A 27,204-nucleotide genomic window follows, 5' to 3' on the forward strand; every position below is an offset into this window, starting at 1 on the left:
TCATCACATATTGGCTCAATCCAGAACACTTTGCATTGGCTGTCTTGTTTTTCCATTACCTCTGCAACCCAACAGTAGTTGTATAATAATTGTGCAGTGAAGCTAAATGTTCCACATTGTGTGGGCAACACCAATCATGGATTATGTCAACATTTCCTCTCTCACATCTGCCCTCTCCACAATGGCCTAAAACATTCCCTTAACTCCACAACCACCCGTGGCGTAAACCATCTTTCTTTTGTGCCACTTACAACTCATTCAAACATAGCAAATGTCAATAGGGAAAAAACAAGATGAAGTCAAGCACAGCACCGAGTAAGAATTTAAAACCAAGGTACACCTTACTACAAAGAACTGTAAAATCAGGCAATTTTTAGCATTGATCTTACATATTTTCACAGGGGCTACAAATTTATGGTGAAGAATTGCGAAAAACGTAAAATCGGAGAATGTAAAATTGAAATTCCACTGTAAATCCATTTTAAGATGTTTATTGTTGTCAAGCCTTCTACAATTTTTACTCCTCCATTATCAAATTATCAAACTGATGATTCCTTGATGTCTTAGAATGTGTCCTATCAACGGATACCTTTTTCTGTTCAAGTTGTACCGCAAGTTTCTTTTCTCCCCAATTTGATTCAGTACCTTTTTTATTAGTTATCTGATCTATCCACTGAATCTTTTGCATTGATTTCCTTTAGAGTTTGATCAAAGTATAGATTGAATAATATTGTGCATAAGCTACAACCCTGTCTCACTCCCTTTTCAACCACTCCTTGCACTTCATGAGCTTTGAGTACCCTTCCCCCTCACAATTTCAAAGACTGTATTGCAGTCAACATTATAAAAACTTTCTCTAAACCTACAAATGCTATATAGGTTTGCTTTATTCAATCCATCTTATAAGATAAGTTGCAGAGTCAGTATTGCCTCACATGTTCCTAAATTTATCTGAAACCTAACTTGATCTTCCACGAGATGTTTCCACCCATCTTTCCATTCTTCTGTAAATAAGTCGTGTCAGCAGTCCATGGCTTAAAACTGTTGGTTCTGTAATGTTTACACTTGTCAGCACCTACGTTCTTTGAAACTGGAATTATTACTTTCTTCTCGAAGTTTTAGAGTTTGAGGGTTTTTGTCTATCTCATATCTGGTGTACTCAGTAGGATAGTTTTGCCACAGTATGTTCTCCCAAGGATCTTAATAATTCTAAGGGAATATCATTTATTTCTGCTGCCATGTTTTTATTTAGGTTCTCTGACAAATTCTTCTCGTGGTATCATATCTCCCACCTCATCATCCACTACTTCCTTTCCCCTTTCCATGACATTATCTTCACGTTAGTTTCCTTTGTATAGTCCTTCCACCTTTGCTTAGTACTGGCATGCCAGCAGATTTCTTGACATTCTTAGAGCTGATTCTCATTTTTTTTTCTTTTTTTAAAGTTCTTTTAATTTTCCTACAGCTGTCATCTATCTTTCTCATAGTCATGTTTGCCTCTACAGCTATGAGTTTCTCCTCTTGCCAGTCCCACTTTTCTGTTTTTTACTTCCTATCAATCTCATTTTTAGACATCTATATTACCTTTTGCTCTGCTTCATTTGCTGTGCCTTTGTATTTTCTCCCTTTGTCAACAAAATTAAATATCCCACATGTTAACCTTCAATTTCTATTGGTTCTCTTAGATGTTCCACTGATGCCTTTGCTATATAATCTGTGAAACCTACATGTTTGTCTTTATTGTGTTACTTTCCTCCATTTCTAGTTGCCTAATGCACCCTTTGAAATTCTCAACAACATACAGTTCTTTTAACTTATAAATGCCACATTTCCTTAATTTCTCAACTTTCTACAGTTTTAATCTGAAGTGCATAGTAAAAACTTATGGTCAGAGTCCACATATGCTCCTGAAAATGTTTTGCAGTTTAAAGTCTTGTTTTCTTAAATCAAGTATTAGCCAAGATTAAATTGTGCTCTTTGCTAAATTCTACCAAGAGGCTCCATCTTTCCTTCTTTTACCCCACTTATGTTCTTTTACCTCCGTCCATATTCTCCAGCTATTCTTCCTTCTTTTCCCACTGTTGAATTCCAATTTCCATTACTCTTAATGATCTGAATAATTTCTTTTATCTCATCTCACATTCTTTCCATCTCTTCATCATCTGCGGAGCTAGTAGGAGTATAAACTTGTGCTATTGTGGTGGCCATAGACTTTGTGCTTACTGACATATTGTTACATTTATCACACAGATTTTGCTTTTGGTATAAAAATTACACTTTTAAAGACTTTTTTGTTCTTCTATTAATGACAATGTATTTTCAATTGCAGTCTTGTAACTGAAAAAATTATCTTTGTAAACAATATACTGATTTTGTAATTGCTTGGGTGGCTCAGTGGATAAGTGTAATAAATATTTGTGGCACCTGAAAATTTTACCTTAAGATGAAATACAAGCACTTCTTCCCTCTACAGAATTAAAACTCACAGTTATATGCACTTTATTATTATTTTTCTATGCATGCTAGCTTGTGTGCTGATAGTTATGTATACCACATCTGGTCATCTTGATGGTCTGGCATGAAAACCAGTGTTATTTTTATTTATGAATTTGAAATTTTCCTGTGGGTTTCAACAAATATGGGAATGCCATTTAATGAACATCTGGGCAATTATGATCAATTCTCACACTGGTAGATATGTCAGGGTTATACATAAGGTAGGCAATTGACAGTAATGAGTTCTAGGGTACAACAGTGTGATGTATATGTGCCTAGCTTATGTCTGTCAAAAGCCACATTCACATATCAAATGAGATCTATTCACCGACAATATATCTCAGGCTATTTTTTGCTCTCAGCTTTTTTTTGACAATTTTTTTAATTGCATTCTGCTACTAAAGAGTACTGCATGGGTGCATCTGATTTATGGTGCCCATTACACCATAACCCTTCCCCAACTGCTTTATGGTGCTATTACAGTGATATGGCATTGTCTTCCACTAACATGAGACTAAAAAATCAAATTCATTTACAAAACACATAGGACAATTTGACACAAAATGAACTGTATGACTTGTCCCTGCTCCTACATACACATACCGTATTTACTCAAATCTAAGCCGCAATTTTTTTTCCGGTTTTTGTAATCCAAAAAACCGCCTGCGGCTTAGAATCGAGTGCAAAGTAAGCGGAAGTTCTGAAAAATGTTGGTAGGTGCCGCAACAACTAACTTCTGCCGTCAAATATATGTAGCGCTGCACAGGCATGCTTTGCAAGCACAAAGATAAATAATACTGGCGCCAAAACCTCTGCGTCAGTATATTAAAAAAAAAAAGGAAGAAGAAGAAGAAGAAGAAGAGGGGGGGGGGGGGGAGAGAGAGAGAGAGAGAGAGAGAGAGAGAGAGAGAGAGAGAGAGAGCTTTTTTTCCTCCGCCCCGAGTTTCGACCACTGCATTTTCATACATTATCCATCGAAGTAAATACAAATTCCGTATCGTTCATATTCGAATTTTGCAGCGTTTCAATGTACTACGAAAATCCAACTGGCAAAACTGTTAGTGATGTTTGTCAATATAGCCAACTCTACGTTCTGAATTTTTTCCTATCTGTGAGATTCCCCCATGAACCATGGACCTTGCCGTTGGTGGGGTGGCTTGCGAGCTTCAGCGATACAGGTGGCCGTACCGTAGGTGCAACCACAACGGAGGGGTATCTGTTGAGAGGTCAGATAAACATGTGGTTCCTGAAGAGGGGCAGCAGCCTTTTCAGTAGTTGCAGGGGCAACAGTCTGGATGATTGACTGATCTGGCCTAGCAACATTAACCAAAACGGCCTTGCTGTGCTGGTACTGCGAACGGCTGAAAGCAAGGGGAAACTACAGCCGTAATTTTTCCCCGAGGACATGCAGCTTTACTGTATGATTAAATGATGGTGGCATCCTCTTGGGTAAAATATTCCGGAGGTAAAATAGTCCCCCATTCGGATCTCCGGGCGGGGACTACCCAAGAGGACGTCGTTATCAGGAGAAAGAAAACTGGCATTCTACGGATCGGAGTGTGGAATGTCAGGTCCCTTAATCGGGCAGGTAGGTTAGAAAATTTAAAAAGGGAAATGGATACGTTAAAGTTAGATATAGTGGGAATTAGTGAAGTTCGGTGGCAGGAGGAACAAGACTTTTGGTCAGGTGATTACAGGGTTATAAATACAAAATCAAATAGGGGTAATGCAAGAGTAGGTTTAATAATGAATAAAAAAATAGGAGTGCGGGTTAGCTACTACAAACAGCATAGTGAACGCATTATTGTGGCCAAGATAGACACAAAGCCCATGCCTACTACAGTAGTACAAGTTTATATGCCAACTAGCTCTGCAGATGATGAAGAAATTGATGAAATGTATGACGAGATAAAAGAAATTATTCAGGTAGTGAAGGGAGACGAAAATTTAATAGTCATGGGTGACTGGAATTCGTCAGTAGGAAAAGGGAGAGAAGGAAACATAGTAGGTGAATATGGATTGGGGGGAAGAAATGAAAGAGGAAGCCGCCTTGTAGAATTTTGCACAGAGCATAACTTAATCATAGCTAACACTTGGTTTAAGAATCATGATAGAAGGTTGTATACATGCAAGAATCCTGGAGATACTAAAAGGTATCAGATAGATTATATAATGGTAAGACAGAGATTTAGGAACCAGGTTTTAAATTTTAAGACATTTCCAGGGGCAGATGTGGATTCTGACCACAATCTATTGGTTATGACCTGTAGATTAAAACTGAAGAAACTGCAAAAAGGTGGGAATTTAAGGAGGTGGGACCTGGATAAACTGAAAGAACCAGAGGTTGCACAGAGTTTCAGGGAGAGCATAAGGGAACAATTGACAGGAATGGGGGAAAGAAATACAGTAGAAGAAGAATGGGTAGCTTTGAGGGATGAAGTAGTAAAGGCAGCAGAGGATCAAGTAGGTAAAAAGACGAGGGCTAGTAGAAATCCTTGGGTAACAGAAGAAATATTGAATTTAATTGATGAAAGGAGAAAATATAAAAATGCAGTAAATGAAGCAGGCAAAAAGGAATACAAATGTCTCAAAAATGAGATCGACAGGAAGTGCAAAATGGCTAAGCAGGGATGGCTAGAGAAACAAATGTAAGGATGTAGAGGCTTGTCTCACTAGGGGTAAGATACATACTGCCTACAGGAAAATTAAAGAGACCTTTGGAGAGAAGAGAACCACTTGTATGAATATCAAGAGCTCAGATGGCAACCCAGTTCTAAGCAAAGAAGGGAAGGCAGAAAGGTGGAAGGAGTATATAGAGGGTTTATACAAGGGCGATGTACTTGAGGACAATATTATGGAAATGGAAGAGGATGTAGATGAAGATGAAATGGGAGATAAGATACAGCGTGAAGAGTTTGACAGAGCACTGAAAGACCTGAATCGAAACAAGGCCCCGGGAGTAGACAACATTCCATTAGAACTACTGATGGCCTTGGGAGAGCCAGTCATGACAAAACTCTACCATCTGGTGAGCAAGATGTATGAGACAGGCGAAATACCCACAGACTTCAAGAAGAATATAATAATTCCAATCCCAAAGAAAGCAGGTGTTGACAGATGTGAAAATTACCAAACTATCAGTTTAATAAGTCACAGCTGCAAAATACTAACGCGAATTCTTTCAGACGAATGGAGAAACTGGTAGAAGCGGACCTCGGGGAAGATCAGTTTGGATTCCGTAGAAAGGTTGGAACACGTGAGGCAATACTAACCTTACGACTTATCTTAGAAGAAGGATTAAGAAAAGGCAAACCTATGTTTCTAGCATTTGTAGACTTAGAGAAAGCTTTTGACAACGTTAACTGGAATACTCTCTTTCAAATTCTGAAGGTGGCAGGGGTAAAATACAGGGAGCGAAAGGCTATTTACAATTTGTACAGAAACCAGATGGCAGTTATAAGAGTCGAGGGGCATGAAAGGGAAGCAGTGGTTGGGAAAGGAGTGCGACAGGGTTGTAGCCTCTCCCCGATGTTATTCAATCTGTATATTGAGCAAGCAGTAAAGGAAACAAAAGAAAAATTCGGAGTAGGTATTAAAATTCATGGAGAAGAAGTAAAAACTTTGAGGTTCGCCGATGACATTGTAATTCTGTCAGAGACAGCAAAGGACTTGGAAGAGCAGTTGAACGGAATGGACAGTGTCTTGAAAGGAGTATATAAGATGAACATCAACAAAAGCAAAACGAGGATAATGGAATGTAGTCAAATTAAATCGGGTGATGCTGAGGGGATTAGATTAGGAAATGAGACACTTAAAGTAGTAAAGGAGTTTTGCTATTTAGGGAGTAAAATAACTGATGATGGTCGAAGTAGAGAGGATATCAAATGTAGACTGGCAATGGCAAGGAAATTGTTTCTGAAGAAGAGAAATTTGTTAACATCGAGTATAGATTTAAGTGTGAGGAAGTCTTTTCTGAAAGTATTTGTATGGAGTGTAGCCATGTATGGAAGTGAAACATGGACGATAACCAGTTTGGACAAGAAGAGAATAGAAGCTTTCGAAATGTGGTGCTACAGAAGACTGCTGAAGATAAGGTGGGTAGATCACGTAACTAATGAGGAGGTATTGAATAGGATTGGGGAGAAGAGAAGTTTGTGGCACAACTTGACTAGAAGAAGGGATCGGTTGGTAGGACATGTTTTGAGGCATCAAGGGATCACAAATTTAGCATTGGAGGGCAGCGTGGAGGGTAAAAATCGTAGAGGGAGACCAAGAGATCAATACACTAAGCAGATTCAGAAGGATGTAGGTTGCAGTAGGTACTGGGAGATGAAGAAGCTTGCACAGGATAGAGTAGCATGGAGAGCTGCATCAAACCAGTCTCAGGACTGAAGACCACAACAACAACAACTGTGAGAAGAGATGGTTGCTAATAGGAACTTTTATGAATTGTGAATCATATGCAGTATTCTCTTCACCATAAGAATAATACGAATATAAACATTTTGCCATGTATTCTTTTGTGTTTGCTGCTATCTCATTTAAATTCTGTCTGCCTAATAAACTACGAAACTAGAGTGACACAACAGCAAACGCGGAAGAATATACATATCATGTCATGTCATGTCATGTTTATATTCGTATTATTCTTATGTGTAATAGTGATACAGTGAGAAATGAAGCACGGCAATTGACTAGATTTTTAAATCTAAGATGACTAATTTCTGTGCTGAATGTAATGTACTAAAGAGGCGTCTGCAAAGATTTTCAAACAGAGAAAATTTTTTGCTAAACTCTCATTCAGAACATCTATCATTACGCAGTCTATTATTAGGTTCTTGTTGATCATTATCAAAGAAACCAGCAGTGTAAGTAACAACAAATAGCAGTCTCTTGCCATTGTTTCGCTAATGAGACAATTCTTCTTTTTTTTTTTTTTAAGCGGCGGTAGCGCGCACAAAAGCAAGCCATGCCGCGAGCAGCGACAGGCCGTAAACACTCGTTATCAGAATGTGACAAACAATGCATGACACAGTACTGTAATGCATCTTCAGCTTAGAGTGACGTAAACACCTATAACAAAGAGAACAGCACTTATCAGATCAAACAAAATTAAGCAATCAAATCAAACAAGACGAAGCACATGGAAAAGGAAGGGTACCCGTATAAATACGGACGGAGCGCCTGTCACATAGCAATGGCTACCTGGTAAAGCTTAACTGCTAAGCTTACGACTCGAACCAAACTACTGTAGCTGTATCGTCATTCATTCGACCTAAATTGTATCTCATATTACAATGGACCAACTTTGTTTCAATTTGGAGGTGCGGCCTAAAACTTTTCTCTCCCCTTGAATTTCGAGTCTCAATTTGGGATTTTTTTTTTTTTTCCTTGATTTCGAGTCTCATTTTTCAGTTGCGGCTTAGAATCGAGTGCGGCTTAGATTCGAGTAAATACGGTAGTTGTGCCAGAGAAGAGTATGAACAAAACATCTAGAAAAGAAGATACATCCTATAAAACTGAGGTATAATCCCCTAACAACTGCTCACCACCAAACAACACTCTTCACATGTACGAGGTGCATTCAAGTTCTAAGGCCTCCGATTTTTTTTCTCCGGACTGGAAAGAGATAGAAACATGTGCATTGTTTTAAAATGAGGCCGCGTTCATTGTCAATACGTCCCAGAGATGGCAGCACCGTACGGCAGATGGAATTTTACTGCCAGCGGCGAGAATGAGAACTGTTTTAAATACTTAAAATGGTGACGTTTTCCTTACTTGAACAGCATGCAATCATTCGTTTTCTGAATTTGCGTGGTGTTAAACCAATTGAAATTCATCGACAGTTGAAGGAACATGTGGTGATGGAGTTATGGATGTGTCGAAAGTGTGTTCGTGGGTGCGACAGTTTAACGAAGGCAGAACACTGTCTGACAACAAACCGAAACAACCTCAGGCTCGCACAAGCCGGTCTGACGACATGATCGAGAAAGTGGAGAGAATTGTTTTGGGGGATCGCCAAACGACTGTTGAACAGATCGCCTCCAGAGTTGGCATTTCTGTGCACACAATTCTGCATGACGACCTGAAAATGCGAAAAGTGTCATCCAGGTGGGTGCCACGAATGCTGACGGATGACCACATGGCTGCCTGTGTGGCATGTTGCCAAGCAATGTTGACGCGCAACGACAGCATGAATGGTACTTTCTTTTCGCCGGTTGTGACAATGGATGAGAATTTGATGCCAGTTTTCAATCGAGAAACAAAGCGCCAGTCAGCTCAATGGAAGCACACAGATTCACCGCCACCAAAAAAATTTCGGGTAACCGCCAGTACTGAAAAAATGATGGTGTCCATGTTCTGGGACAGCGAGGGTGTAATCCTTACCCATTGCGTTCCAAAGGGCACTACAGTAACAGGTGCATCCTACGAAAATGTTTTGAAGAACAAATTCCTTCCTGCACTCCAACAAAAAGTCCGGGAAGGGCTGCGAGTGTGCTGTTTCACCAAGACAACGCACCCGCACATCGAGCTAACGTTATGCAAAAGTTTCTTCCTGATAACAACTTTGAAGTGATTCCTCATGCTCCCTACTCACCTGACCTGGCTCCTAGTGACTTTTGGCTTTTTCCAACAATGAAAGACACTCTCTGTGGCCGCACATTCACCAGCCGTGCTGCTATTGCCTCAGCGATTTTCCAGTGGTCAAAACAGACTCAGAATCATGGCGTCAGCGTTGTGAAAAATGTGTTCGTCTGGAGGGCGATTACATCGAGAAGTAACGCCAGTTTCATCGATTTCGGGTGAGTAGTTAATTAGAAAAAAAATCGGAGGCCTTAGAACTTAAATGCACCTCGTATAAGGCAACAAAAGTATTTTTATTTAACCATTCTATGAATATGATATTACCTGTATTTCTATTTGAAGTTCCTTCTCTAACAAGGCACGCTTCTTTATCATATCCTTTTTAAGCAGCTCTTTGTGTCTAAAGAGCAAAACTTGGAGCTTTGTTAAAACTTGCTGTCGCCTCCTCTCTTCTTGAGATTCACGCCACTTTCCTGTACGTGATCGTGATACCGCCACTGGTTTCTCTTCACGTTCTTCTGTTGGCGATCTAAAGGTGGAGATAGACCACTCAATTAAAAAAAAAAGAGAAACCTAAAGGATAATAACTTTTCACAATTTTAATGAGCTATTAGGTAAATTAAATAACAAAGCACAATAAAGTCATTTATTACAAAGTTTCTAATAAAGATACTGTTCTCTGAGACATATTATTAAACAGTACTCATAATGAATTATACTCAAAACCGAACTACTGTTCTTCAACAGAAAATAATGATGTGTAGGAATATGATCTTTCTTGATGGAACAGTAGGAGGGGGCAGATTGATGGATGAGGGGCATTGCTATTTCAATTCATGAGTGTAACAAGCACCAGATTTTAATACATGAACACAGTGAAAGAAAATGGAACAAGCTTATAAATAGCATAACAGAAAACATTAATTTGTTTCAATAAATTCGACAATTTGCACATACTACAAGAACAGGCTGGTACTCCGAAAAACCACTATCTTTTAATTATGTTATTGTAGATGTAACAGGCACATCATTCATTATTTAGATGTCTGGTTGTCAGGCAGAAGCCTCCAGTGCTTGTTTGAAAAGTCAGTGCTCTAAGATAGTACCACAGATAAACCCTACAGTAAAAGCGCAAAATAAGGATTTTTGTTGAAACTAGCTAACTTCCTCTAGCATTCTCTGTCAGTCAAACACTATATCGTCAAAAGCGAACATTATTATCTGGAAACTCTATTGGAATCTGCTGAATAAGTTTGTGTATGTTGTTTTAGACAAAGAGTCTTATGTTACAATTACTGAACTCTTTCATTCATTTCAAAACCTGTAGTAAGAACTGAGGCTTACTTGGACTCCTTATCAAGCTTTGGCACTTTCCTTTTGGGAGACTCCCATTCTTCTTTGGCATCTGAAGCCTCAACAGCTGACACTGTCCCAACAGAAGGTAATGGTCTTTTCTTTGAATTTACTCTGTTTGCTACAGAACTATTTATCACATTCACAGGTGGTGTATCAGTTGGTTTGTCATGTTTCATTTGACGTTCCTGGTACCGCTGCAGTTGCAAGAGTTTCTCTTCTATGTCCGGATTCAGGTTTTCTTGTTTCAGTGCAGTTTTTATTGCTAAAAAATTAAAGGTATTTATCATTAAAAAATGGAAGAAGAATACAGTATAAAATGGAACGACAGAAATAATTTCAGTTTCCAACAGATTATAAATTATAATACCATCATTCATAATGAATGGAAAAGAATTAATAAAAAGAAGGTTCTCTTTTTTTCAATGTTTATGAAAAACAGCAACATACCAAAAAACACACACAATTTATACATATATACAAAGTTTTTTGAAATAGGGAATGAATTAAAAAGAAAATAAAACGTGCAAAAAGGAGACCACATAAAAAAGGGCAAGTGAAACAAAGGGAAGACAGTATGTATGGAAAAAGAAAGAAATTTGAAAATTTTGAATTCATAATTTCAATTTGTAAATGTTGAGTAGTATGTGTAGCCTATGCAGGAGAGTATGCCAGCTTGAAAAATTAAGATCGCAAAGCTTTGCATGGAATCAAACTGAAGAGTAATGAGAATATCGATAGTTGGTGTTAAGAGCTGCACCCTTTTTAAGACTGAAGTCAGCTGAAAGGTATGCTCGCTTAAAGGAAGTCCCTATAGCTAAGGGATCACCTTCCGAAGATGTATTTTTTCCAAGTAGAGAAGGAATTAGCATATTTCATTAAAATATAAGAGGTATTAGAGATAAAGTTAGCGGACTGCTGATAGATGTTGACTGAAATTATTGGTATATCAGAGCACCACTTAAATAATTTGACAATTCAGAGGCTTCCTTTACCAGGATACAGATTAGCTGGCTGTTTCTCAAGGAGTTCCTTGTGGAGTAAGGGAGTGGCTACGTACGTAAGAAACAATATTCCATTTGAGTCCATAGACATATCATGACACTGCACTGAGCAGATATTTGAATGATGTGCAGGGGCAGTTGAATTTAGTGAAACTAAACTTCTGATTGTTCTTGTTTATAGGTCCCCTGACTCCAACTTCAGAGCATTTCTGCTCAAGCTAGAGAGGGTTCTTGATTCACTTTGTAGGTAGTACCAGAAATTACTTATATGTGGTGACTTCAATATTAACTTATATGTGGTGACTTAAATATTAATTTTGTATATGATGGTGCAAGAAAAAGGATGTTGGTAGGTCTCCTAAATTCATATGATCTGATGCAGACTGTGTTGTTTCCAACTAGGGTGCAAGGGAAGCACAGCCACAGAGAATATTTTTATTCATTCTTCACTGCTAGATGGGCATTCGGTTAGTAAAAGCGTGAATGGCCTTTCAGACAATGATGCACAAATTTTAGCACTAAACGGCTTTTGTACTCAAATCAATGTTATATTTAATTACAAACTATGTAGGAAAGTTAATCAATCAGCAATAGAGAGTTTTTTAAACCTTGTCAAGGATCAAGAGTGGCAGGATGTTTACAGTGCCGATAACATAGATGGTAAGTACAATGCTTTCCTTAACACATTTCTCATGCTCTTTGAGAGTTGCTTTCCATTAGAATGTTCTAAATGGGGTACTAGCAGTAATGCGCAGCCTGGGTGCCTTACAAGTGGGTTAAGGATATCTTGTAGAATAAAGTGCAAATTATATCAAAATGTTAGAAGTAGTTACAATCAAGTTACAGTAGTCCATTACAAACAGTATTGTTAGTTGCTTAAAAATGCTATTCGGAAGGCAAAGAGTTTTTGGTATGAAAATAGAATAGCTAATTCACAGGATAAAATTAAAACCATATAGTCAGTTGTGAAGGAAGTGTCTGGTCAGCAGAACAAGGTCGACAATATAAAGTCAGTTCACAGTAAAAATGTTTCTGTTACTGATAAATCAGATATATGTACAGTATTTAACAATCATTTTCTGAGCACTGCTGGTGAATTAAATAAAAATCTAGTTTCTGCAGGAAATCGTGTAACTTTCTTGCCAAACGCCTTTCCGTGATTGATGTCTGAAATACTCCTCTGTGATACAGATAAGGGGGAGATTGAGTCAATAATTAAATCACTGGAGACTAAGGACTCTCATGGTTATGATGGAGTGTCTGACAGAATATTAAAGTACTGTGCTACACATGTTAGCCCTGTATTTAGCCATATCTGTAATTTTTCCTTTAGGAATGTTCAGTTTCCTGAGCAATTAAAGTACTCAGTAATAAAGCTGCTTTATAAAAAGGGAGAAAGGGATAATGTACATAAATTTAGACCTATTTCTATGCCATCAGTGATTGCAAAAGTTATTGAAAAGGCTGGGTATGTAAGGATAACTGATCATTTTATATCACACGATTTGCTATCAAATATACAGTTCGGCTTTAGAAATCATTTGACAACTGAATATGATATATTCTCTTTTCTCTGTGAGGTACTGGATGGGATAAAGGTTTCGAACGCTTGTCATATTTTTTTATTTAACTAAGGCATTTGATTGTATTGATCACAAAATATTGCCCCCGAAGTTGGACCATTACGGAATATGGGGAGTAACTCACAATTGGTTCACCTCTTACTTTAGCAACAGGCAGCAAAAGGTCATTATTCACAATGTTGATAACGGCTGTGATGTGGGGTCTGAGTGGGGTACTCTCAAGTGTGTTGGGGGGTGGGGGGGGGGGGGGTGAGTGGGGGGGGGGGGGGGCACCCCAGGGATCAGTGTTGGGGTGTTCCTTACTTAAATAAATGATATGCCCTCTAGTATTACGGGTAACTCTAAAATATTTCTGTTTGCTGATGACACTAACTTGGTAGTAAAGGATGTTGTGTGCAACATTGGCTCGGTTTCAAATAGTGCAGTACATGACCTAAGTTCATGGCTTGTAGAAAATAAACTAACGCTAAATCACAGTAAGACTCAATTTTTACAGTTTCTAACACACAATTCAACAAAACCTGACATTTTAATTTCATAGAACGGGCATATGATTAGTGAAACTGAACAGTTAAAATTTCTAGGTGTTCAGATAGACAGAAAGCTGTCGTGGAAAGCCCACGTTCAGGATCTTGTTCAAAGACTTAATACTGCCATTTTTACTATTTGAGCAGTATCAGAAGTGAGTAATCATTTGCTTAAGTCATTTGGTATTATATTTTTGGGTAACTCTTCCCTTTCTAAAAGTGTATTTTTGGCTCAGAAATGGGCTATTCGGGCAATAAATGTTCACGAACCTCTTGTCGACCCCTGTTCACAAGTCTGGGTATTTTGACATTGGCCTCTTAATATATATATTCCTTACTGTCATTTCTTGTTAACAATATTAGCTCATTCCCAAGAATAAGCAGTTTTCACTTGGTTAATACTCGGCAGAAATTGGATCGGACTTCTTTAACTCTTGTGCCAAAAGGTGTGCAGTATACTGCTGCATCCATTTTCAATAAGCTACCCCTCGAATTCAAAAATCTTAGCAGTAATCCACACACTTTCAAATCAAAACTGAAGAGTTTCCTCATGGGTCACTCCTTCTATTCTGTTGAGGAGTTCTTGAAAAATTAAGCTGATTCTTACTGTATTGTTGATTGCGTTTACTTAAACTTATGGACTGACTTTTTTTGGGTTCATAAACATTTATTTTTATCTGTTATTACTTTTATATTGTAACTTCATGTACTGACACGTTCCGTGACCTTGGAGTGTTGCTCCTAAATTTCGTCCTATGGGACTTGACATGTAAATAAACAAATAAACCAATATGACATATGGGTTATATGCAGAATTACTGAATGTGACTCTGCATAGCATGTAATACATAAAAAGGAAATATTCTGGCTTGTTACATAACACACAGAAATGGATGCATTTCATAGTATCAGCATATCAAAGTCAGTAAAGAGATGGGGGGAAACAATGATACAAATGCAAATTTGCATGGTCTAGGCAAACAACTCGTTATCAATCCGGACAGCCTACAGTGTATACAGCTACAAGGTGTGCATCATTTAAGTGAGAAAAAGATTTGTGAACAAACTTTTGCAAGACAAAATTCTTGTACAACACATTCTCAGCCTTCTTATGGTGTCAAATGTTGAGAAAAAAACTTGTACTTTTGATGTATCACCAGAATCAACTGCCTGTCACGTCTATGTGTATGCAATTGTAATACAGAAATAATAATACAGGCTATGATGATTACATCAATATCTGCAGTGGAGGGAACTTCCCTCAGAACATAAATAATTCTATGTATGTCTATGTAGCCACCAGCATTAAGAACCTACTTGAAGATGGAGCTAATAGTGTAATAACAGTACCAATTGCAATTGGTGCTGCACATTCTGATTTTAATGGCCCTTTGATTAAATAGAATGCACAGGGCAAAATTACTACGTCAAACTTAATTTTATGCCTACTTGAAAGGTTGAGTTTCTCAATTGCATAGTGACATAAATTTCAGTGTTTTTGTGGTGATTAGTGTTCCACTCTGTGCTCTGACACAGTTTGTATAAACTGCCTCATTTGAGGTACTCTGCAACAAATACAGTAATTTACCAGGCACAACAAGTCTTCTTGGCAGAAAATTGTAGTAATCTCTTGTCTTACAGGAATCTGGTAGAAATTTGAGGTAATGCCTTGTACAGAAAGGAGAGGTGTATTTGATATGAAAAGTCAGTCAGTCAACCAGGAAGTCAAGCAATCAATGAAAAGTAACTGTTGATAAAAGCTTCTTTTTCTACTCAAATCTGATGTGTCACAAACACTGAAAATATTTTATACTTTTCAATTCTGCATTTAACAATTTACATTGCACCAACAAAAAATTCCACGATAAGCTAATACAGGTTGATACAGATACACACACACTTCAAATTTCTTGTTTAAAACCTGAGCGAGGGGCATTTTACATTAAGGAGCACGAGTTTTTATCGTATGTTCCAATGTCATCAAGGTTTTGAAAGCTTCGTCCCTTTCAGTGAATCAAATCAATTTGAGGTCTTCTTCCCTCAAAATGCTTAGTATGTCTCAAAGGCCATTTTTAACAGCCAATGGGAAGAGGTAGAAGGCAGTTTCTAACGACAGGATTAGATGTGGTTGGTCACATGAGCTACCCAAGACCTACCTGTGGCCTCCAAGCCTTTGAAATGCACAGATTTCACACAAAATGAAAGTGTGTTTAATGATAATGTGCTTGTGTCAAGAATACGACAAAATGAATCATTAGGCAGCATTATGCCTTCAAATTCTGCACTGCAGCGAACAATTCAAGTAAGGGGGCTTACAAACATAGGGAAACATGACTAGAACATATATTTCTGAGTGTCTAAAAAATACAAAGGTGGAAGATGTCAATGACGAACAACAGGGCAGATGTCAGAGGCTGATCTAACCCAATGAAATTGTAGACAAAGTGTGAGTAACTTCAAAATGTGCTCATTGATTAAGTGATGTACTGTCTGTAGGCTTTTGTCTCAGGATCTTGGGCCAACATCTATTAAACACTTTTTCTGATGTTTCATCAGTACAGATGGCTGACATCATCAAAGGTTCATCCTATATTGCAGGTAGTGGACAGGAGTGGAGACTGCATCTGGAGATGACATATATTTGTTGTGCCAAAGTCTGAGGGACTTTCCCTGCTCATTATTCCTGGGGTTCTGTCCTTGTTACTGCAACAGTTATTCACTCCAGTATGAGAATACAGCATCAATTTAACTCCCCCCCCCCCCCCCTGTTAATACTATTTAATGTTTCTGAATTTCAATGGACTCTCTGAACAATTGAGGTTGGTTAACTCTTCTCCACAGCAAGAACCTTCCTGTTAGCAAATTTTATTGCATGGTTGGTCTCATGCAGTGTGGCCAATTTTTCACCTGTCCCAACATGCAATACCGTTAATGTTCCATGATCCTGGTATTCATGGATGGCCTGTTCAATAATTTTCCACGTGTATGTGGTATGTGGCACACCCCTGACATTGTGAGCATATCTCTTTTGTCCCTTGCTGATCTGAGACACACTCTCATCTTCTTAGTTGTTTTATATATAGTTTTTATGACGAGTTTGATTAATATCCAGCCAATTCTCTCCATCACCCAGCGGAGGTAAGGCAGAAAGTCCTTACCTGGCATTTCTTCTTCTGGTATGTCACTTTGCAAGGTGTTAGGTTTTGTCACACTTCTTACTTAATTGGCAAAGTACTGACTGTTTCTCAGAATGCATTCAAAGCGAAGGATAATGGGTCCTCTGTCAGTTAAAGAAACAGTGTCCTAACACCCAGCAAAATGACAAGTCAGATGAAGAAATGTTGGGTGCAGCCATTCTGCCATACATAATCCCCAGAGTGATGGACAGATCAGCCCTATATCGTGCAAACACAGATTAAGGAATATTTACAAACTGGCCAAGAACATAGATCACCAATGGGCAAAAGGGATCTGGAGGTGTCTGTGTTATGATGACTGTATGATTTGTCTGTACCAGGATCATCAAACATAAATGATACAGCAGGTTGGAACAGGTGGAAAAATGGTCGTGGCAGAGCACATGCTGAGTGAGACTGACCACATAATAAAATTTTCCGACACATGGGTTCTCACTGCAGACAAGAATTATCATGCTATTTTGCCCTGAGAGGCCATTGGAATTCAGAAATGTGGTACAAGCTTTTATGAGAAAGAAGGCAGCCATAAGATAAACAGATCCTTGAGTCTCACGTTGCAGGTAATAAAGGAAGAACCAAGAGGTAATGACTAGGATCTGATTTGATACATAAGCAGAAGGAAGTGTGTGTGTGTGTGTGTGTGTGTGTGTGTGTGTGTGTGTGTGTGTTTATTTTACCTAAAATTGTTGAAATTTTTCAACATCGTCTTTATATTGTGGGCAGAGAGAGAGAGAGAGATAATGAATTTTTCTTAATTGTACAGTCCAGAGACCAAAAGTAGTATTTTTCAAAAGCACATAAGTAGGGATAGGGAAATTTTGTAAAACCGATAACATAAAAAATAATGGGAAATTGGTGTTTTTTTTGTGAAATAATGTGAAATCAGAGGTTTTTATGAAAGATCATGAAATCAGTGACTTTTAAAAAATACTGAGAAATTTCTCGTTTTCCCCTATAAAACATATTTTAATTCTGAGAATAGCAATTTACCAATATTTGTAACTGAGAGTGAAAGGAAACATTGAAATTGGATTTTTTTCCCCCCAGGGCTGAGGCTCGTCTATAATCTTAAAATGACAGTTCTTTTCTTGTATAACTGAGTACCTGTATGATATGACATAAAAATAGCATCAAAATTGGAAAAACATAATACCAAAGTTGGAAAAAAATAACACCAAAACTGGGAACAAAATAATGCCACTGCATGGTGCGTGCTGACACCATGTAGGGGCATAGCGTGAGTGTGGGTTTTCTAGCTCGTCAAGGGATAAATCTGAAAGCCAGCAAGTTTCCCATCCTTTCAACATGCCTATTGACAACTCAATGCTCCTACTTTTCTGTGAGCAGTCTCCTTTAATCCTAAAATATTTAGATTCTACAAAAACCTTCCTACAACATTTATTAAGTACTTCTCCTTAATAAAATAAATCTATAGAGTTACCTTATTGTACCAGAAAAAAGGTGCACCCCACCCGTAATCTATGTGCGCTTCACAAACAATGAATGTAACTTTGCTACAAGAGATTTCAAATGTGTGAGAATCAGGTTCTACTATGTCAGGAGGTAGAGTGCTGATGCTCATATACTCCATGAGTATACAATACACCCAATGAGATGTCAATAATTTTGAGGGATCTGACAGTCAACCACACTCATTCAAAGTATTGTTCTCTCAGAAGAGGATATTACTGGTCAAATTCTGTGTAAACCAATAGTAGATATTAAAATGGCAAATGGGAGATTGTTGCGGGCAGGTCATATTCTACAAAATATTAACTCCCTGTACATCTATGATACTGGACAAACTCTATATAAACCAATAGCAGATACTCAAATAGAAAAACGGAGAGGAGGAAAAGGGGGAGGAGGCTGAGGCCTGTCCAGAAACTGTCACTGAGGACCTCTAACAATAGAGTTGTATTTTGTCCTCATTTCTTTACTACCAAAACCAGACATAAAATGACAACAACTTAAGTAGAGAGAAGCTAATCTATTCTGCTGCCTATCTGACTCAAAATGCTTCAGCCGTTATTACAAAGTAACAAGACCATCACATGAAGTAATGCTCCATTAAGCATATGAATTATATGGCTGCCACAGTAGCAACTGGACTTTTTATCCTAATCCCCACCCCCTATCCAGCACTGGGCTGGTTAACTGCAAAAATTATTACATTGCCAATGCAAATACAGATTGCAATCCTCTAATATTAAATTATGAGACCTGACAATCAAATGCATATTACTTACAAAATCAAATAAATACTACACTCAACTTGACAATACACGCTATTGAAAGAAATATTTTCATGATCTAGAAGATTTTTGCTAATGAATGTATAATATTTAACTATTCATACTTTCAGAAAGAGTGTGGGAGAAAATGATCCTATGATCCTTCTACATGCAGGAATTCTCTTCAACAAACGACTTTACACAAAAAATTAATCATTCTCTTCAATCTTCTGGGATAACATTTCAGTGAGTAATACCCTTACAATCTCTGACTTCTCCTACATTTTTACACTACTAAAACTGAAGTTTCTATTCCATTTTAGAAAACCCCCTCCACCACCATACTAAAATATTTTGCTTCTCTGGTGGAATTCTCTACCTTCCAACGTGCCCCTTTGCACCCACAAAACACAGATGTTAATCTGTTTTTTCCAACTCGCTAGCTTCCACAGAATACACGAGCAGGAATATCTTGTAAAGATAATAATTTGGAAAAAAAGGGTAATGCAAAGGCAACTGAGTGTTCTGGAATCAAGTGTACAAATTTGTTGGATTGCATTCAGCACTGGCACCCCACTCACTCTGCTGAATGTAGTCTGATGTTAAGATGAACTTGTTGGGAGACGTGGCCTGCGTGTTCGCACCTATGCTGGCTCCTGTTGTGCCGCCACCTGCCGGGAGGTCTCCAGCTTGCTGAGCATCTGAGACGAACTCCTGTTGATGGTCCTCTTGCTGCTGCTGTATTCCATTCACTGTTTCTTCAGATATCTGGCTATCTTCCTCAGTGGTCTCATACTGCTCTTCTCCTGCCCCAGAGATCTGTAGGGAAGAATTTGATTTCGCCATAGTCTATTGATGTAATTTACATTACAGTGGGTATTACGATAAAAAGATGTATATTCAAACAACTACGTACTTCTGGCAGCAATTTATTTAATCAAACTCTCTCTCTCTCTCGATTACTGATAGTGGTTGCAGCCAATGAAATACATGTTTCACACATAAAGAAAGAAGAAGCAAGAAATCATACTTATTATGTATTGAAACTTGAACTGCAGGAAGTGCTTCATAACCTAAATTTTCCATGTCATTCTTGCCCCGTGTCATCCTTGATGTGTAACAATATGAAAAAAGCAGTACAAATCCATATCCATTATTAACTGTATGAAGCTGACAATCCACACTTTTTTGAGTAGCATGCCCATCATCTATAAACCTGATATATTTATGATGATATATGAATCAGTAGACTACGTTTCTCTTTTCCAACCACTGATGGAGTATGTTGCCTACTCTTTGCAGTACTTTCATGCTGCTGACAAATTCTTCATGGTGATCCGAGATTCGGAAACAATCACTGGTTGCCCACTCTTTGCAATATTGTCATATTGTTGACAAATTCTTAGTGATCAAATGTTTGGAAACAATCACTGACCTACAGCTGTTCAGTTTATGTTCACCACCTGACAAAAAATGAGTGAATACCCAGAAGGGTAGGAAGAAAGGAAATTAACTGTCATCGGTTGTTTCAGCGATTACAAAATTCAGTCAAATGTACAAAGAGCTTGGTAGTATGAGCCACCATATCAGTATGAGGCCTGCTGGCCTGGATGCATGCATTGGCTCAGTTGGGAACAGTGTCACAAAGTCATTGTATCCTCTCTTGAGGCAAACTGGACCTACAGCTGCAACTGGTCCTAGCTATTCTGGATAATGGCACTGGGACGGAGCTGACGTCTGAGCTGGCCCCACACATGTTTTAGCAGGGACAACTGGGGATCTTCCTGCTTACAGGAGCACCTCAACGTTAAGCAGACAGTTCACAGAGACATGTGCCATGCGTGTATGGCCATTGTTCAGTTGAAAAATGGTACCATGATACTGCCCCATTTAAGGTACAATTTGAGAATGAAGGATGCCAATAATGTACCATTGTGCCATAAGAGTTCCTTCAATCACTACCAGCTGTGACCTGAAATCATAATCAGTAGAATGATAGTTCACTGCTGAACACAATGCGAAGCCATTCTTCAATAATCTATGCTTCCTGGTCAAGGCACCACTCCAAACACAACCATTTGTCTTGTGATATTAATGGCAGACTATGCATGGGATGGTAATTCACTTTTCACACTGCAGCTAGTCTCTGGCCAACAGTACACGATAACACAGAATGTTGCAGCCAGTCCATTACTTTTTCTCAAATGAAATGTCGTGTGGCTAGGGCCTCCCGTCGGGTAGACCGTTCGCCTGGTGCAGGTCTTTCGAGTTGACGCCACTTAGGCGACCTGCGCGTCAATGGGGATGAAATGATGATCATTAGGACAACACAACACCCAGTCCCTGAGCGGAGAAAATCTCCGACCCAGCCGGGAATCGAACCCGGGACCTTAGGATTGACATTCCGTCGCGCTGACCACTCAGCTACCGGGGCCGGACTTTTTCTCGGATGACAGGTGCAGATGTGAAGAGGTCATGATGTGGTTGGTGCACAACACAGAAATCCTCCCTCCATGACAGTCAGACATAGTTGACTGGAGCCTTGATGACGAGTATGACTGCCCTCACATATTCGTGCCGTCCAAAATCAGGCCACTGTCCATCCAAAGGCCCCAGAAATCTGGATACTGCAGAAACCGAGCACCCAGTCAAATAGTGACTCTCCAAAAGGCCCCTTTCACACTGTTAGGTGCTGATGATGCTGTCTGACAAGTACACATCTGTCCCCTCCACAGTAATCACTCAACATCTGATGCTGCTTGTGCTCCTTATGTATCCTGCTAAGTGTGGTAGCAACACTATGCATTCTGGTGGATATTTCGTCTGTAACAGAGAATTGCAACTCTTAATAGTTTATATACCCACCGATTGTATGCACATGTAGGAAGTTACACTAACATCAGATGATGTCATTTGATTGCTTCACCACCACCACCACCACCACCACCTCCTACTACTACTACTCATTCCATCCCATTCCATCCCCTCCCCCAGACTGTGTACAGTGTATCTAGTTGTAATGGTAGAAGCAAGTTGTTTAAGACCATGATCAGGATCACACTTCTGTCAAATTTGTTTCTTTCAAACACTTCAAATTTTATATTGCCAAAACAATGAGAATTGTTGTTTGTATACAACTACTCTTTACAAGTAGATTTCTAGCCAAGAGTAGTGTGTTCATAGATTCAACATTGTTGAAGACATTCCACTCCACATGGCACGAGATAATTGAGCGTTTAAGTGCTTGGCATGGCTACTCTGTGCATCTTCCATGACAAATCACAGTACCATGATTATGTTTACATTTAATTAGCAACTTCACTGATTTGCAGTAGTGTTAAGCAGCTATGACTTAGTCCATATTCTGCCAGCCTTTCGCACTTCACGTTTGAAAGCTGTCGACAGTACTGCTAGCTGTCAGGAATCTTCTTCTGCTGCACTGAGCACAGTTTCAATGAACCATGCTCTACCAATCTACTTTGACTGAAAGTCAATGCATCTCATATATGTAAATTATGACATATAAGTCATTTTAAACTAATGACCCAGGATACAACTTCATAAGGGTGTTTAACCGAAGAACACAGAGAAAGCCAATTTGGCGTTTCCTACTGAATAGTCATTCTAAATATGAGGAACAGTTGTGACTATTACACTGTGTTTCATTCTGCTAATCTACGGTTTTGTGGTGAGCGATTTAAGTAGAACAAATTGTGAAAAGGTACGTAGGAGGAGGAGATGGTGGAAGAGGGATATAATCATTTGGTCCTTTTCTAAAAATGATATGTAAGGTCATTCTATATGTTCATCAAGTCCAAATGTGAAAATCTCTGAAATTTCGATCACCAATTACCTGAGACAATTCTGGTTGTTTAACTTGTTGTACAACTACTTTTGGTGGTGATTTCTTAGGAGATGCAACAGATGTTTTGGTGACTATTTCTTGATGTTCGTGCTGCTGCTGGAGCTGTTGCTGCTGTGTTGCAGTTGCAGATGGAGATGCTTGTACTGCCAGGTAGATTTTTGTGGGACCCAAGACACCTTGTTTCCCAGTTGTAGCTTGTGCTGAAAAGTAGAAAATAGACATGTTAATTAATTTTTTAAGAACCATAAAATTCTTGCAGAAGGAGATTGCTAGTAAGACTTAGGCAGCACATACAGGACAAACAGGAGAGAACTCAATGCAGTGTGCCCCAAACATGGCTTGATACAAATGGCCTGATAATATGTGCAACTGATTTTATCTAACTAGGTAAAGAAATGTAATGTGTGTCAAACAATACATCATGTTCTCATTTAATGACTAGTTTCGTGGCTGCCTAAAGGAAATGAAGGCAGAGAAAACTAACTCCATAGGATTTTGGTAAGAAGAGTACTGTTTGAAGATTTTGTAGGTGTGTGGAACCATGAGAAATAAGTAATAACATAATACGACAAAGGAAGTACAGAAAAAACATAAATGTAAAACTAAAAATTAAAGTCAACTGATGACTGACATGAAGAAAGGATATAATACAGAAGGGAAAAGTGTAATAAACAAATAAAATACAAATCAGAGCCCTGTTTTTCGCAACTACAGACATTTGTATAGCTCACAGCTTTTCACTATATTCTTTTCCTTTCTGTTGAGTAACAACACAATGTGGATGGTAAAAAAAAAAAAAAAAAAAAAATAAATAAATAAAAAATAAATAAAAAAAATTTTGCACTTTGAAAATCTTTCCATGTAAATACACAATCCCCAGTAGATTACTGTTCACAATACATCTTTTTAATTCCAGACTTTAAAGAGTTCACAATGATGGGTGACAAACAGTAAAAAACAAAATGTTAAAAGAATATGAAATGACCACATTACAGAAGCCTCTGTTCATAATTTATGAATTACAGATTTTAGACTAAAATGTCGCAGGTCCATCATAGAACACGAGTACTAAATACAACATATATATTTGACAGATTGCGCAAAACTTTTATAAATAAAGGATAGGAAAAAAAAGACAGTGAAGCTATTGTAAAAACAACAAGCAAGTGACATCTTTATGACTGACATGTAGCTGAGAATAACATCTGAAGATGATGTGAAAGTACGGTGGTCTGATGCAGTTAATTAGTTAGCTAGTTTGCACCACCACCACCACCACCACCACCACCACCACCACCAAGCCTCCCACCTCAAACACCTCTCTCTCTCTCTCTCTCTCTCTCTCTCTCACACACACACACACACACACACACACACACACACCACCACCACCACCACCACCACCACCACCACCACCAAGAGCCCAAAAAACAGCAACTTTGCCATCACCCAAATTACCTGTGAAAAAGTCGTCACAAAATGATGCACACTCCCTCACAGCCATACCAATTACAATGATGTCAGTATTTACCCCACTTCTTAAAACTGAACCACAGCAAGTTCTGCTGCCAGCACAGCAATTGCAACAAAGAGAAATTGAATGACACGTTGCTTCTCAAAACATGGCAAGCAGTCTCTGAGAAATTACAATATTCAGAACCCAGGAGGCATTTGCTCTGAACACAAAACAAATCTCCATCCCATATGGAAGCTTATTTCACATTCAAATATGGAAATATGTCATGTCAGGTAAGGAGGAAACAATGTCACACAACCACAATGCTGGTATAAAAGGGCCACAAAGGAAATGTAGCTTTCCCTTCTTTCTGTGCAGTTATGTGTGTTGAAAGATGGTTAGCATGAAAAAATAATGACTCTCACAAACCAAGAGAAAGACATACTACTTCTTTATGGAGAATGCAGAAAGGATGCAAAGAAAACAGTTGAGTTGTTCGCACAAAGGTATCCCAACACATGGTGACTAACAGAATCGGTTCAGCAGATAAAAAAAAAAGAAAAGAAAGAAAGAAAGAAAGAAAGAAAGAAAGAAAGAAAGAAAGAAAGGCGGTGGGGGGGTTACAGCAAGAGCATTGGAATACTATGCAGGGGTAAGGAGCATGTATGCAATGAGCAGGGCAAATTAGTTGTTGCTCATAATCCACATGTTAGCTGCAGACAAAGTGTGAGTGCCTCTGGAGTAAGTCTGTGCAAAATTGTGAGAGCCTCTAAAGTTCAGAACACCACATATGAATACAACAAGTAATGACTTCCACTGGAGGCAATATAAATTATTATTATTGTTATTATTATTTATAAAACAAGAATTATTATGGTAAATACATTCAGTCACATGATGATTGCATTTTAAATCAGTGAGGAGTAGGGAGACAAAGTAAGTACTGTACGCTTTACAAAATGTGTAAAAAGCATATGAAACTAGGTCATTTTCTTACCTTTCAATAGCTGCTGTTTGACCTGCTGCTGAACTACAGCCAGTTGCTGTGGTGTAAACTCAGCACCTTGTAATCCTTGAAGTACTATTCGTGGGCCCTGCTGTGTCTGAATGACTTGCGCTGTCACACACTTTACTATGGTACCTGGCGGATGTGCTATTTGTGATGCTGGATCTCCCGAGCTTACATCACCATCCCCTGGTGCTGCTGCAACAGCTTTCTGCTGCACTGGCTGGACACCTGTGACTTGATTCTGTGGTGTAGCTGGTGAAGGTAACTTCTTGGACGCCACATCATCCACGGCTGCAGTCTGGGGCACAGCAACTTGCTGTACTACAGTCTGTCAATTTTCAATAAGTGACTATCAGACAACTAATTTTTCAGAAGCATGTTAATGTTGTTATTACATCTATACCCTGTCAGACCATTTAGAATCAAAACTAGAAGTCACATTCAACAAATTATGAAAATCAGATACCATTATTAAAATTTCAAATACTGGAAGAGAACTTTGCAAGTGAGAAATCACTAGCACCCTTAAAATACAGGTTGGAAGAAGCTTTTGAGTAAGTATTGAAAGTAAGTATTTACACAACTGTCACATTAAACCTTTTGCAATGGTTACTTTTCAGACTGTATCTGATTTCATGCAAATTTACTTCCTTCCCTTTCATTTTGAAATGTGAATTTGCTCTCAAATTTAATGTTTATATCCATCATTTAAAGCAAATATGATTTATTAAATGGTTCAAATGGCTCTGAGCACTATGGGACTTAACATCTGTGGTCATCAGTCCCCTAGAACTTAGAACTACTTAAACCTAACTAACCTAAGGACATCACACACATTCATGCCCGACGCAGAATTCGAACCTGCAACCGTAGCAGTCGCGCGGTTCTGGACTGTGCGCCTAGAACCGCTAGACCACCGCGGCCGGCTATGATTTATGAAGTTAAGAAATTGCAAACCTTTCTTTTTCAAAACATCTCTTTTACAATAGTATAACAAGCTGTGGTAACTTCCAAATAGTAAAGTACAAAGATCAATGGGATTCTGTATAGGACCAGCTGGAAGGTACTCAACTTAAGGAAATCATGTAGATACTGAACTGACACAAAATGAGGCAATGGCCAACATTCCTCAACAAATTCTCATGTACCTTCAAAAATACAAAAGGTAAGGAAAATAAATATTTCAAAAATAAGTGAGGAAAGAGAGAAGGAGAGGAAGTGTTGGAGTTTAATATCTCATCAATAGTAATGCCATTGGAGATGGAATATAAGCTTAAATTTAACAAGGGTAAGGCAGGAAATGTGTTGTAGGAACCATCTGGCATTAATAAAAACTGACTTTAGAAAAACCACAGAAGTCTCTAGTGTAGATCTGAAATCCATTTGTCCCAGACATGAGTTCAGAGTGCTAACTATGCCACTACACTACATACTGTAGTAGTTCAAAGGATTGATGTAAAAAAAGTCTGAAACTAGAGAAGCGTGGAATTCAAGATATCATCAGTTCTCAAATTCATTGCACTCCTTGAATTCTTCATGAGTTTCAGCTGGTGAAGATCTGAAGAGGACTGTGAGTCTACGAAGGGATAGGATAATTACTAAGAAAGGACAAAACATTTAAGTGAGTAGAGAAAGATCACAAGAAGTGCTACAATAAAAGAGTGAATACCATATAACGTTGTTCACGAATGTATCACTACAAAAACAGCACACGTGACAACAGAAGAAGTAGACAGCGTGGTCACCCAAGGGACTATGTTGGAAAAAGGGAGGGACTCAGCGAACAGGTCAAGAAGAAAAGAAAGCCCAAGTGAAATAAAAGCATAATTGACAGAATGGGGAAAATACTCCACAGTATAGGTATCTAAAAGTGTAAATAATGGTAACAATAATGA

General features: G+C 38.5%; 1 protein-coding gene across 1 annotated transcript in view; it reads right to left on the reverse strand.

The window, feature by feature from the left end:
* LOC126249437 (nucleosome-remodeling factor subunit NURF301) overlaps positions 1 to 27,204 on the reverse strand; it is a 320,790-nt gene that overhangs the window by 23,173 nt on the left and 270,413 nt on the right. Inside the window, exons 30-34 of the mRNA XM_049951093.1 lie at positions 25,298 to 25,637; positions 22,833 to 23,044; positions 19,561 to 19,798; positions 10,426 to 10,699; positions 9,406 to 9,610 (exon numbers count right to left, since the gene is read on the reverse strand). Coding sequence (XP_049807050.1) covers positions 9,406 to 9,610; positions 10,426 to 10,699; positions 19,561 to 19,798; positions 22,833 to 23,044; positions 25,298 to 25,637 — 1,269 coding nt within the window. The remainder of the gene's footprint in view (positions 1 to 9,405; positions 9,611 to 10,425; positions 10,700 to 19,560; positions 19,799 to 22,832; positions 23,045 to 25,297; positions 25,638 to 27,204) is intronic.

This window comes from Schistocerca nitens, chromosome 1 (genome assembly GCF_023898315.1).
Source record: "Schistocerca nitens isolate TAMUIC-IGC-003100 chromosome 1, iqSchNite1.1, whole genome shotgun sequence".
Taxonomy (NCBI): domain Eukaryota; kingdom Metazoa; phylum Arthropoda; class Insecta; order Orthoptera; family Acrididae; genus Schistocerca; species Schistocerca nitens.